This window comes from Dendrobates tinctorius, unplaced genomic scaffold (assembly GCF_039654945.1).
Source record: "Dendrobates tinctorius isolate UK_male_01 unplaced genomic scaffold, ASM3965494v1 ptg000013l, whole genome shotgun sequence".
Classification (NCBI taxonomy): domain Eukaryota; kingdom Metazoa; phylum Chordata; class Amphibia; order Anura; family Dendrobatidae; genus Dendrobates; species Dendrobates tinctorius.
The window spans coordinates 12,485,028-12,497,194 of NW_027361681.1; the positions used below are offsets into that span (position 1 = coordinate 12,485,028).

At 45.9% G+C, this 12,167-nt stretch overlaps 1 protein-coding gene across 5 annotated transcripts in view; it reads right to left on the reverse strand.

Annotated features, from left to right (window-relative positions):
* SEC16A (SEC16 homolog A, endoplasmic reticulum export factor) overlaps positions 1-12,167 on the reverse strand; it is a 94,852-nt gene that overhangs the window by 6,356 nt on the left and 76,329 nt on the right. For 4 of the 5 annotated variants that reach the window (XM_073559345.1, XM_073559327.1, XM_073559361.1 and 1 more), the window contains 3 exons: positions 3,667-3,758; positions 2,807-2,866; positions 664-723 (listed from right to left, as the gene is read on the reverse strand). In XM_073559345.1, the coding sequence (XP_073415446.1) occupies positions 664-723; positions 2,807-2,866; positions 3,667-3,758 (212 nt within the window). The remainder of the gene's footprint in view (positions 1-663; positions 724-2,806; positions 2,867-3,666; positions 3,759-12,167) is intronic. The other variant, XM_073559337.1, reaches the window with a different exon arrangement.

Genomic DNA, 12,167 nt, shown 5'->3' on the forward strand with positions numbered 1-12,167 from the left:
TTGGCATGGTTAAAAGTAATTTTTTCATTCCTATTACTTTTGGGATATTACTATCACTTTTTTTTGCCATCCAGCTTGTCCTATTGCAAGAGGATTGTGACCACCACAAAAGGGTTTTATATACTTTCCTTTGTTAAATAAGATTTGGTTCAGGTGATCACCTAATCAGAAGCACATTAAGTAGAATGAGGTGTACTCTGGTTGGAATTCAACTGACACTGGAATGGAATGGCTGTCAGACATGTAGAGAAGCTGATTATTATAAAACTGTGCAGTGATCTCTTAATTATTGCCAAATCTGTGTGTGGGAAGTACAAGACAATGGCAGGACTGTTGTATTCGTTGACAGCAAGCAGAGATGTATACAGGGAGAAGATTAAATGGAGTGCAATAGAGATGAGCAAAACAGAAGCTCCATCTACAGAAGGGGGGGGCGCTGTAGAGACTGTGGAGCGACTGCCGGGGTCGATAGCATGAGTAACCCGGAAGAGTAAGACATGAAGCAACGAGTGTGCAGAGCCATTCCTGCCAACTCCACAGGGTTAGGACAAGGGTACAATAGAAGGCAAGCAAAATTAGTACATGAAACGTTTAAAAAAAAAAAAAAAAGAAAAAACAAGGGTGATAAAAAGAACAGTAACAATGGCAGCCAGCGGTATGTACCTGATGAAAATGCTGGCTTACTTCACGAGATAAGGAACTCAGAGAACTAGACCGAGAAAGCTACAAAGAAAAAAAAGCAAAATCCACACACAAAAAGAAATAACAAATAATCATGCAAATCATCGTGCATCACTTCCTGCAGTAGTGTGACCAAAATACCGCAAATGCAGGGGGAAAGCAGATAAAACAGCCGGATGCCGACCACTGCAGAAGCGAACTGCCCACAGTTGCTGAAAGTGTGGAGAGCGAATGTTGGGGAGGGGGTCTTAGGCTAAGGTCACACGGAGGTTATAGTGAGCGTCAGAGGTGTGGCCGTTAAGAAGCAGATTCCTAAAAGTCACAGCAGAGCTGGATGCTAATTAGACGCAGCTTGTCTATTGGTAATGGCCCCACAAATATATTACATATAGGAAACTGTTTCTTGGAGGCCGCAGCATCAAAGAGAACCAACCAAACGCAATGTGAAACCCCAGCCCAAGAGCCTCAAAAACGTAAGTCTGACTCCAACGTCAAGTGCAGCATTTGGCACCAGAAGATCGAAGCTTTACCCAAGGAGGAGGACACTGCTCGGACAGTTAACCTCCCGAATGGACCCAAACAGTAGCAGTTTTCTGGAATCACAAGCTGCTATACATGTTCGGATGCCCATCTTCTGCCCTGTATGAGAACAGTGACAGCAAATAGAGCTCTACCACTTACAGGTACAGTGGAGAAAATAAGTATTTAATAAACTGCCGATTTTGCATGTTTTCCCACCTACAAAGAATGGAGAGGTCTGTAATTTTTATCGGAGGTACACTTCACCTGTGAGAGACAGAACCTAAAAATAAAAACTATTGCATGATTAAATTGCATTTTATTGCATGAAATAAGTATTTGATCACCAACCAACCAGTAAGAATTATGGTTCTCACAGACCTGTTAGTTTTACTTTAAGAAGCCCTCCTACTCTGCACTAATTAGCTGTATTAATTTGCTCTTGAACTCATTACCTGTATAAAAGACACATGTCCACACACTCAATCACACTTCAACCTCTCCACCATGGCAGAGACCAAAGAGCTGTAAGGACACCAGCAACAAAATTGTAGACCTGCACAAGGATGGGATAGGGTGGAGAACAATAGGCAAGCAGCTTGGTTAGAAGGCAAAAACTGTTGGTAAACTCATTAGAAAATGAAAAACACATGATGAATGCCAATCTTCCTTGGTCTGGGGCTGCATGCAAGATCTCACCTTGTGGGATAAGGATGATTCTGAGAAAGGTCAGGAATCAGCCCATAACTACACGGGAGGACCCGGTCAATGACCCCAAACATTACCGTTAGTAACACTATGCCGTCACGGAATAAAATTCTGCAGGGCAGGCAAGGTGTGCTTTTCTGCAAAGGGGACAGCTCACCTGCACCGTAATGAAGGGAGGGATGGATGGGGGTCATGATTTTGGCAAACAACCTCCTTCCTTCACTAAGAGCCTTGAAGATGGATTGTGGTTGGGTCTTCCTGACAATGACCCAAAACACACAACCAGGGCAACTAAGGAGTGGCTCTGTAAGAAGCATTTCCAGGTGCAGGAGTAGCTTAGCCAGTCTCCAGACCTGCACTCAATGGAAAATCTATGGGAGGGAGGTGAAACTTAATGTTGCTCAGCAACAGCCCCGAAACCTGAAACATCTGGAGAAGATCTGTATGGAGGAGTGGGCCAAAATCCCTGCTGCAGTGTGTGCAAACTTGGTCAAGAACTACAGGAAACGTCTGACCTCTCATTGCTAAAGATTTCTGTACCAAATATTAAGGTCGTTTTTTGTTATTGTAGCAAATACTTATTTCATGCAATAAAATGCAAATTAATCATGTACAAATTATGCAATATGATTTTCTGGATTTTTTTTAAGATTCTGTCTCACAGTTGAAGTGCACCTATGATAAATTACAGTCATCTCCATTCTTTGTAGGTGGGAAAGCTTACAAAATTGGCAGTGTATCAAATACTTATCGTCCCCACTGTATATTGAGGGGCGCTTTCGTATTAGCCACAGCAACTGCATGCTCCTCCGCATCGGTTATGTCACAAGTAATGAACTATGATGAGAAATGACACAATGCAGTTCATGAGTGACCATCTGATCACGCTGGACCTTACCTCTCCAGAGGGGACGTCTTCATTATTAGTTGCTGGGAGATCCAGTCCAGGTGCCAAAAACTGAAAGAAAAGAAGTAAATATGTTTCTATTAAGTGCTTATGAAGCCAAAGCACTGAATATTTCTGCAGAGACTAGCACAACTCCCACCCGCCTGGAATGCAGCTGCTACTTTACATTCAGAGGTGGCAAATCCGAAAGAAATTTCAATTCATCAATGTAACACATGGAAATTTCTGATGGGACATTGCAAAATGTCTGCCATAATCTGCACCATGATATTATAATACTGAATCACTCTCAAATGCAAACACTGTTAGGCCCCATTAGACTCCTGGCAGTGAGAATGAATTTCATCAGGTCCTGAGATAAATTATGGGAGCCCAACCTTCTAGGTTACCAGCCACCACTGCTCTATAACCAGAGGTGGATAGTCACTTTCATTTGAGCTTGTAAGCAAGGCTCTGTAGCTGACCGTATTTGCTGGAGCCAAAAGCCATTTGGTCCAGATCCCAGCCAGTTCCTCCAATGCTGCAGAAACAAATCTACCTGTGCTTTCAGTATCTGAGAGTTAACAGTTCGGAATCTGCACAACCATACCGCTGTGCCGAACTGTTAATCATTAGAAGCCCCCCTGGCAAACAGGAATCCAGGATGTAGGGGAACAAGATAATGATACAAATATCTTGCAATGTAATGTTCATTATTTGTCTGAAAGTTTAGAGCATGTGGTGCAAGAAGGTTCTGATTAAATACCAAAAAGTCAATTTCATTTAGCAGAAAATCAGTGCTGTATTGTTCGCTCAGCAACCGGACCACTAATCCTTCAACCCAAACATCATGAGGAAATGCAGCGTCTCACCTGTGTCTGTGCGGAGCCGTCGATACCCGGTTGATCTGACGGCTGTACCATTTCTGCCTCAGAACCTATAGGGGGGTGAGCCTCTTCTGGGACTGTCAGAAACAATGGAAACATATTTGGATCATGCAAACATCACAGGAGCCGTCCACTGAGATCACAGAACCCCAAGGACTGTCTGCGAATATCAAGATCAGAGAGAGTGGACGCAGAGAGAAGCTCCTACTGCGGAGCATCTGAATGATGGATTTGATCGGACGGCACATAATATTTAGAGATATAACTTCTTTATAATAATTTGGAATCAGTTTATGCATTGGAATAAATGCTGCTCAGTAAGTTACATGGAAAATAGGGATTTTTGTGTACTCATCGTAAAATCCTTTTCTCTGAGCCAATCATTGGGGGACACATGACCATGGGTGTTATGCTGCTGCCACTAGGAGGACAATAAGTGAACATAGAAAGATTAACTCCTCCTCTGCATTATACACCCTCCTGCTGGCTCAGATTAAACTAGTTTGGTAACAAAGCAGTAGGAGCTTTAAACAAATAAACTATGTCAAAACTAAGAATGAAAAAAAAAAACAAAAAACAATAGGCTAACAGGGTGGGTAATGTGTCCCACAATGATTGGCTCGGAGAAAAGGATTTTACGGTGTGTATACAAAAATTCCAATTTCTCCTACGCCTCATTGGGGGGCACAGGACCATAGGACGTCCTAAAGCAGTCCCTGGGTGGGGAGCAACACAACTGCTAATACCCAATGTACCACTGCATTAAAGATGTGGTACTGCCTATTGCAGAATGCGTCTGCCAAGAGCTACATTCTCTGGCCTCTGCATATGCATGTGGTAGTGTTTTGTAAAAGTATGCAAGCTGGACAAAGTCCCAGCTTTGCAAACCTATTCTGCTGACGCCTGGTGCCGAATGGCCCAAGAGGTGCCCACTGACCGAATAGAGTGCGCCTTAATCCCTGCTGGGACAGGTGTCCCCTGAAATGGTAGGACTCCTGAATAGCCAAGCGAATTCACTTGGCTAGTATGGCCTTTGAAGCGGCTAGGTCCTTCCTATGCCCCTCTGCAAGCACGAACAGAGCATCTGACTTGCGAAAAGGAGACGTACCTTCTCGATACGATGGACTGGTGCCGGACAGAATGAAGGCAAAACAATATCCTCATTGAGATGAAGAGAGGAAACAACTTTGGGTAGAAAAGACGGGGACATCCTCAAGACTGCCTGAAAAATCAGGAACGAAGGCCGGCAGGACACGGCCGCCAACTCAGACTCGCCTGATTGACGTGATCGCTACTAGGAAAACCACCTTCCAAGAAAGAAAGGTTAGCGATACGTCCTGCAGTGGTTCGAAAGGGGCTTCCTGTAGAGCTCCGAGGAACAAGTTAAGATCCCATGATTCCAACGGAATTTTATAGGGAGGCGCCACATGGGAACCTCCCTGAATGAACGTCTTCACCTGTAATCTGGTGGCAATCTTGCGTTGGAATAGAACTGATAAGGCTGAAACTTGTCCTTTGAGCGAGATAAGCTCGAGACCTGTCTAATCCGGACTGCAGGAATTCCAGGATGGAAGGAATGGAGAACACCAGAGGAGATCGTCCATGGGCCTTGCACCATGAGAAGAAGGTTCTCCCGATGCGATAAATGCGCATGGACGCAGGCTTCCTAGCACTAATCATGGTGGAGATCACTTCATGAGAGAATCCAGCTTGGGCTAGAATCCAGGATTCAATGGCCACGCCGTCAAAGACAGGGCCCCAGAGTTCTGGTGGTAAATTGGGCCCAGCGAAAGTAGATCCGTGTGATCTGGTAGTCGCCAAGGAACGTCGGCGATAAGTTGAACTAGTTCTGCATACTATGCCAGGTGCGGCCAGTCCGGCGCGACTAGAATCACTGGTACCCCCTCTGCTCTGATTTTCTTGATGACCCTTGGAAGTAAGGGGAGAGGGAGGAATATGTAAGGGAGCAGAAACTGATGCCACGGAAGAACCAGGGCATCCGCTCCGATAACGACTGGATCGTGTGATCGAGCAATGAACTGGGGAACCATGTTGTTTAGGCTTGAAGCCTTGAGATCCACATCCGGAGTCCCCCAGCGACGACAAATCTGCTGAAAGATTTCCGGATGAAGAGACCACTCTCCAGAAATGAGGCCCTGGCGACTGAGAAAGTCCGCCAGCCAATTCTCTACGCCTGGGATATGGACCACCGAGATGACCGAATGGTTGCTCTCGGCCCATTGGAGGATGTGACCCACTTTGTGCATGGCTGTCCTGCTGCGGGTGCCCCCTTGACTGTTGATATACGCCACAGCCATGGCGTTGTCGGATTGGATCCTGATGGGGTGACCTGCGAGGAGATGATGAAAATGCAAAAGGGTCAACTTGAGCGCTCGTATCTCCAAGATGTTGATGGGGAGACGCGACTCTCGAATGGACCAACGACCTTGTGCCATGTAGTGGCGGAAAACTGCACCCCAGTCAAGACGACTGGTGTCGATGGTCACCACTAACCAACGTACTAGAAGAAAGAACTTCCCTTGGTCCAAGGAAGACTTCAGCGTCCACCACCTGAGGGTCTGTCTGACCCGCTGAGACAGACGGAACCAACGGTCAAGAGAGAATGGGTCCCTGTCCCAAGCCAACAGCAGCGCATGATGCAAAGGGCAGAGGTGAAGCTGTGCGAACGGGACCGCCTGTGTTGCTGCTACCATTTTCCCCGAGAATCCCCACGCTGAAACGTATGGAGTCTGCTACCATTTTCCCAAGAATCCCCATGCTGAAACGTATGGAGTCTGCCACCATTTTCCCGAGAATCCCCACGCTGAAACGTATGGAGTCTGCCACCATTTTCCCGAGAATCCCCATGCTGAAATGTATGGAGTCTGCTACCATTTTCCCGAGAATCCCCATGCTGAAACGCATGGATTGAGGAACCGGACGGGAAAGAATCCGTGCTCCATGTTTTAAAGCCAAGACCTTTTCTGGAGGGAGAATTACCAACCTGCGGGAAGTGTCCAGGATCATTCCCAAGAAGGAAATTTGCTGAGCCGGTACTGGAGAAGACTTTTTGAAGTTCATTTTCCAGCCCAGGCGAGAAAGTGTATCCACCGTGATACTTACGGACTCCTCGCAGGCTGGAAGAGATGGGGCTTTGATCAGTAGATCTTCCAGATACGGAAGCACCACCACTCCCCGTGTGAAGAATAGCCATGACAGCCGCCATGAACTTGGTGAAGACTCTGGGGGCGGTGGCGAGGCCGAAGGGCAAGGCAACGAACTGGAAGCGTTCCCTGCGAACTGCGAAGCATAGGAACTGTTGATGGGGAGGAAAAATTGGGATGTGAAGATAAGCATCCTGGATATCGATGGATGCCAAGAACACTCCTTTTTCCATCGAGGCGACAACTGAGCAGATAGATTCCATTCTGAACCGCCTATCCTTGACATAACGTATTTAACTCCTTTTACCCCCAAGGGTGGTTTGCATGTTAATGACCGGGCCAATTTTTACAATTCTGATCCCTGTCCTTTTAGGAGGTATTAACTGGAACGCTTCCATGGATCCTGGGGATTCTGACAATGTTTTCTCGTGACATATTGTGCTTCATGTTAGTGGTAAAATGTAATTCATATAACTTGCGTTTATTTGTGAAAAAAACGGAAATTTGGCGAAAATTTCGCAATTTTCCAACTTTGATTTTTTCTGCCTTTAAATCAGAGTTATGGCACACAAAAAACTTAATAAGTAACATTTCCCACATGTTTACTTTACATCAGCACAATTTCGGAACAAAATTTTTTCTTTAGGAAGTTATAAGGGTTAAAAGTTGACCATCGATTTCTCATTTTCACACCGCCATTTTTTTAAGGGACCACATCAAATTTGAAATCACTTAGAGGGGTCTATATGATATAAAATACCCAAAACTGACAATTATAAAAACTGCACCCCTCAAGGTGCTCAAAACCACATTCAAGAAGTTTATTAACCCTTCAGGTGCTTCACAGGAATTTTTTGAATGTTTAAAAAAAAAAAAAAAAAAAAATTAACATTTATCTTTTTTTTTTCCACAAAAAAAATTTACTTCAGGTCCAATTTTTTTATTTTACCAAGGGTAACAGGAGAAATTGGACAGTAAAAGTTATTGTGCAATTTGTCCTGAGTATGCCGATACCTGTTATGTGGGAGGGGGGAATCACTGTTTCAGTGCATGGCAGAGCTCACAAGTGAAGGAGCGCAGTTTGACTTTTTCAACACAAAATTGGCTGGAATTCAGATCGGACGCCATGTCACGTTTGGGGAGTCCCTGATGTGGAAACAAGACCCCCCCAATGAACTTATCTAGATATGTGCTGAGAACTTTGAACCCCCAAGGGGCTTCACAGAAGTTTATAACGTACAGACGTAAAATAAAAAAATGATTTTTTTCCACAAACATGATCTTTTAGTCCCCAATTTTTTTATTTTCCCAAGGGTAACAGGAGAAATTAGACCCCAAAAGTTGTTGTCCAATTTGTCCTGAGTAAGCCGATACCCCATATTTGGGAGTAAACCACTGTTTGGGCGCATGGCAGAGCTTGGAAGGAAAGGAGCAACGTTTGACTTTTTCAACGCAGAATTGGCTGGAATTGAGATCAGATGCCCCTGATGTGCCTAAACAGTGGAAACCCCCCAATTCTAACTCCAACCCTAACCCCAACACACCCCTAACCCTAATCTCAGCCCTAACCCTAGCCCTAACGGGAAAATGGAAATACATTTTTTTATTTTATTATTTTTCCCTAACTAGGGGGGTGATAAAGGGGGGTTTGATTTACTATTTATACCAGCTTTTTTGTTTGGCAGCTGTCATGCTAAAAGACGCTTTTTATTGTAAAAAATAGTTTTTGCATCACCACATTTTGAGAGCTATAATTATTCCGTATTTTGACCCACAGAGTCATGTGAGGTCTTATGTTTTGCAGGACGAGTTGTCGTTTGTATTGGTACTATTTTCGGGCATGTGACATTTTTTGGATTACTTTTTATTCCAATTTTTTGGACGCAGAATGAACCAAAACCAGCATTTCATGAAATTCTTTGTTGGGGGGGGGGGGGGGGCGTTTACACCGTTCCACGTGTGGTAAAATTGATAAAGCGGTTTTATTCTTCGGGTCAGTACGATTACAGCAATACCTCATTTATTTTTTTTTATGTTTTGCCGCTTTTATACAATAAAAACAATTTTATATAAAAAAAATTTTGCATCGCTTTATTCTGCAAGCTTTTTATTTTTTCGCTGATGATGCTGTATGGCGGCTCGTTTATTGAGGGACAAGATGACGTTTTCAGCGGTAACATGGTTATATCAGTCTTTTTGATCGCGCGTTATTGCACTTTTTGTTCGGCGGTATGATGATAAAAAAAAAAGCAAAAGACAATGCTTTAAGGGGTTAACTAGTGGGACAGTTTTATAGGGCGGGTTGTTACGGACGAGGCGATACTAAATATGTATACTTTTGTTTATTCTTTTATTTACAAAAAATAATTAGGGAATATTTTTTTTTAATTTAGAGATTTTTTTTATAAATTATTTTTACACTTTTTTTTTTTTTTTTTTTTTTTTTTATACTTTATTTTATTGTCCCGGGGAGGACATCACTGTCTAGTGTCAGATCACTGATCTGACACTTTGCACAGAGCTGTGTCAGATCAGCGATCTGACAGGAGCTGCAGAGGCTCTCTCAGTGCCTGCTCTTAGCAGGCACTGAGGAAGCCGCCTCTCTGCAGGACCCCGAAGGCCGCCACGGCCATCTTGGATCCGGGGGCCTGCAGGGAGGAGACCCTCGGAGCAGCGCCAGCACATCGCACTGCTCCGAGGGTCTTAGGGAAGCATGCAGGGAGCCCCCTCTCTGAGTGATTCTTCCCTGCCCCCGGTACACTGCGATCGTGTTTGATCACAGTGTGCAGTGGGCGGTCTGTTATCAACTGACACCCGGCCACGATCAGCGGCACTCCCCCCCGCGAGCGCCGCTGATCGTGGTGACGTACTATCGCGTCCCTGGTTATACAGGCCTGGGTACCGTGGACGGGATAGTAAGTCGGATGTCAGAAAGAGGTTAACAGCTTTAAGTCCAGTATTGGCCACATCGCTCCATCCTTCTTTGGAACCACAAATAGGTTCGAGTAAAAACCCTTGAATCTTTCGTCCTGAGGCACTGGAATAATGTCCCTTCGCAGTGCATCTACGGCCTGAAGAAAGGCTGTTGTCTTTTGGGAGAAGGCAGGAAAAAATGTGTTGGGGGAGGGGAAGAAAACTATTTTGTATCCGGAGGACACCAGCTCTCTGACCCACTCGTTGTGGACGACTGAGAGCCAGGCTTGACGGAAGGAAAGTAAACGGCTGCCTACTTTGTCAGTGCCCGCCGGATGCCACGAGTCATTGTGTAGAAGATCTAAGGGATCTGGATCCCTTAGATCCAGACGTCTTTGGCCTGGTTTTCAAGGTGCGGTTAGGTCTGTATGAGACCAGGGAACCCCTGTCTCCATGCGGAGACCACCCTGATCTATAAGAAAAGGTCGTAGAGGACCAGCTGGAGTTGTTGCGAAGAGACCGAAGCTCTTGTTGATTCCGAATCGGCCAGGTGGGCCTTTGTTGAGGAAGGAATTTACTCTCCCCCCCCCCGGTAGTGTCTGATGAGCTGGTCCAGTTTCTCTCCAAATAAGCAACCACTCTGGTAAGGCAGAGAGGTTAACGGCTTCTTGGAAGCGGAATCCGCTCGCCAATCTTGGAGCCATAATGCCCTTCTGATGGAGACGGCATTTGCTGCTGCCATTGCAGCGCAATTGGCTGCATCTAACGAAGCATTTACTACAAAATTCCCGGTTTGAGCTATCTGACCAGCGAGGTTGGCTGCCTCCGGGGGAAGATTGCTGTCATGAATGGCTGTGGTTAAAACCTCAGCCGAAGCGACCATAGATTTAGCCACCCAGGTCGCAGCGAAGGATGGGAAGAGGGCTGCTCCAGAGGCCTCAAAGACTGACCGAGCAAGGTAGTCAATTTGACAGTCAGTGGGGTTTTTGACTGAGGAACCATCAGACAAGGATAGGAGCGTTTTGGATGCAAGACGTGATATAGGAGGATCCACTGAAGGGGACTGTAGCCAATAATAAATAATCTTTATTTTTATATAGCGCTAACATATTCCGCAGCGCTTTACAGTTTGCACACATTATCATCACTGTCCCCGATGGGGCTCACAATCTAAATTCTCTATCAGTATGTCTTTGGAGTGTGGGAGGAAACCAGAGTACCCGGAGGAAACCCACGCAAACACGAGGAGAACATACAAACTCCTTGCAGTTGTTGTCCTTCGAACCCGGGACTCCAGCACTGCAAGGCTGCAGTGCTATCCACTGAGCCACCGTGCTGCCCATCCTTCATTAGATCTGGAGCAAAGGGATATTTTGACTCAATAGGCTTTTGACCTATGAACTGTTTATGTGACCGGTCCCTGTGTCTCTGGACGATGTCCTTAAACTCAGGATGATTGGCAAATACTTTGTGAGCACGTTTAGTTTTCTTAAAGGACACTACGTGTTCCAGAGCGGATATATTTTCCTTGTCCACCATCAGAGTCTTGTTGACCGACTCAATAAGGAAATCAAGCGTCTGATAATTCGGGGAATCCTGAACTAAGGACGCATCAGACTCGTATTCGGAGTCATGTGCGCTGCGAACCTCAGGAGAGGGAGAGCGAGGAATGGAACTCGCAGACGACGAAGCATGAGCATGATCGGGGGACGCGTCATGGGTCTTTTTTCTAGAAACATGAGGCCCCTTTGACCGAGTACGACCCCTGCTGGTGGACGGTTCCCGACCGTCGCCAGAGCCCTGCACGGCCGACAAAGTTACGTTATGACTTAAAGAGGGGCCCCGGAGAGTCTATTGCTTTGGCCAGGGAAGCCATAGACCGCGACATGGACGCAGCCCATTCAGGGGGACTAGACTCAGTGGGGTCGGTGCGGCAGCGGGTGGCCTCTCGGCACATTCCAGGTCACAATTCGTGCATAACTGAGTATTGTGAGCTCGGGGCAAGGCAGTATTGCAAGTGGCACATGAGGTTAAAAACACTTGTTAGCCTTTTTGGACTCCTTATATTGAGACATAGTGTGCTCCTAAGGGTTAAAGACAGAGTATGGGCTGCAGGTGCAGAGAAAGGCATGTAGCATGCGCAGAGAAGGGGTTAAGCTCTCCTCCAGAGGCTCAATTCAGCTTACCCAAGATCCTGCTCCTGTGTCTCCAGTGGAGAAGTCGGTGGTCCTAATTTGCAGAAGCTTTTCCGCAGTCCCTGCAGCGTTACTGGCAGCGCTGTCAATCAGTGTGCCCCCGCAGCCATCACAAAACCGGCTGCATAAATCATCATGGCCCCCGAGACTAGAAGGGTGCTTCTCGTTCAGGATGAGAAGCGCCAGGAGCGTGGGCAGTTCTCGCGGTGGGTGG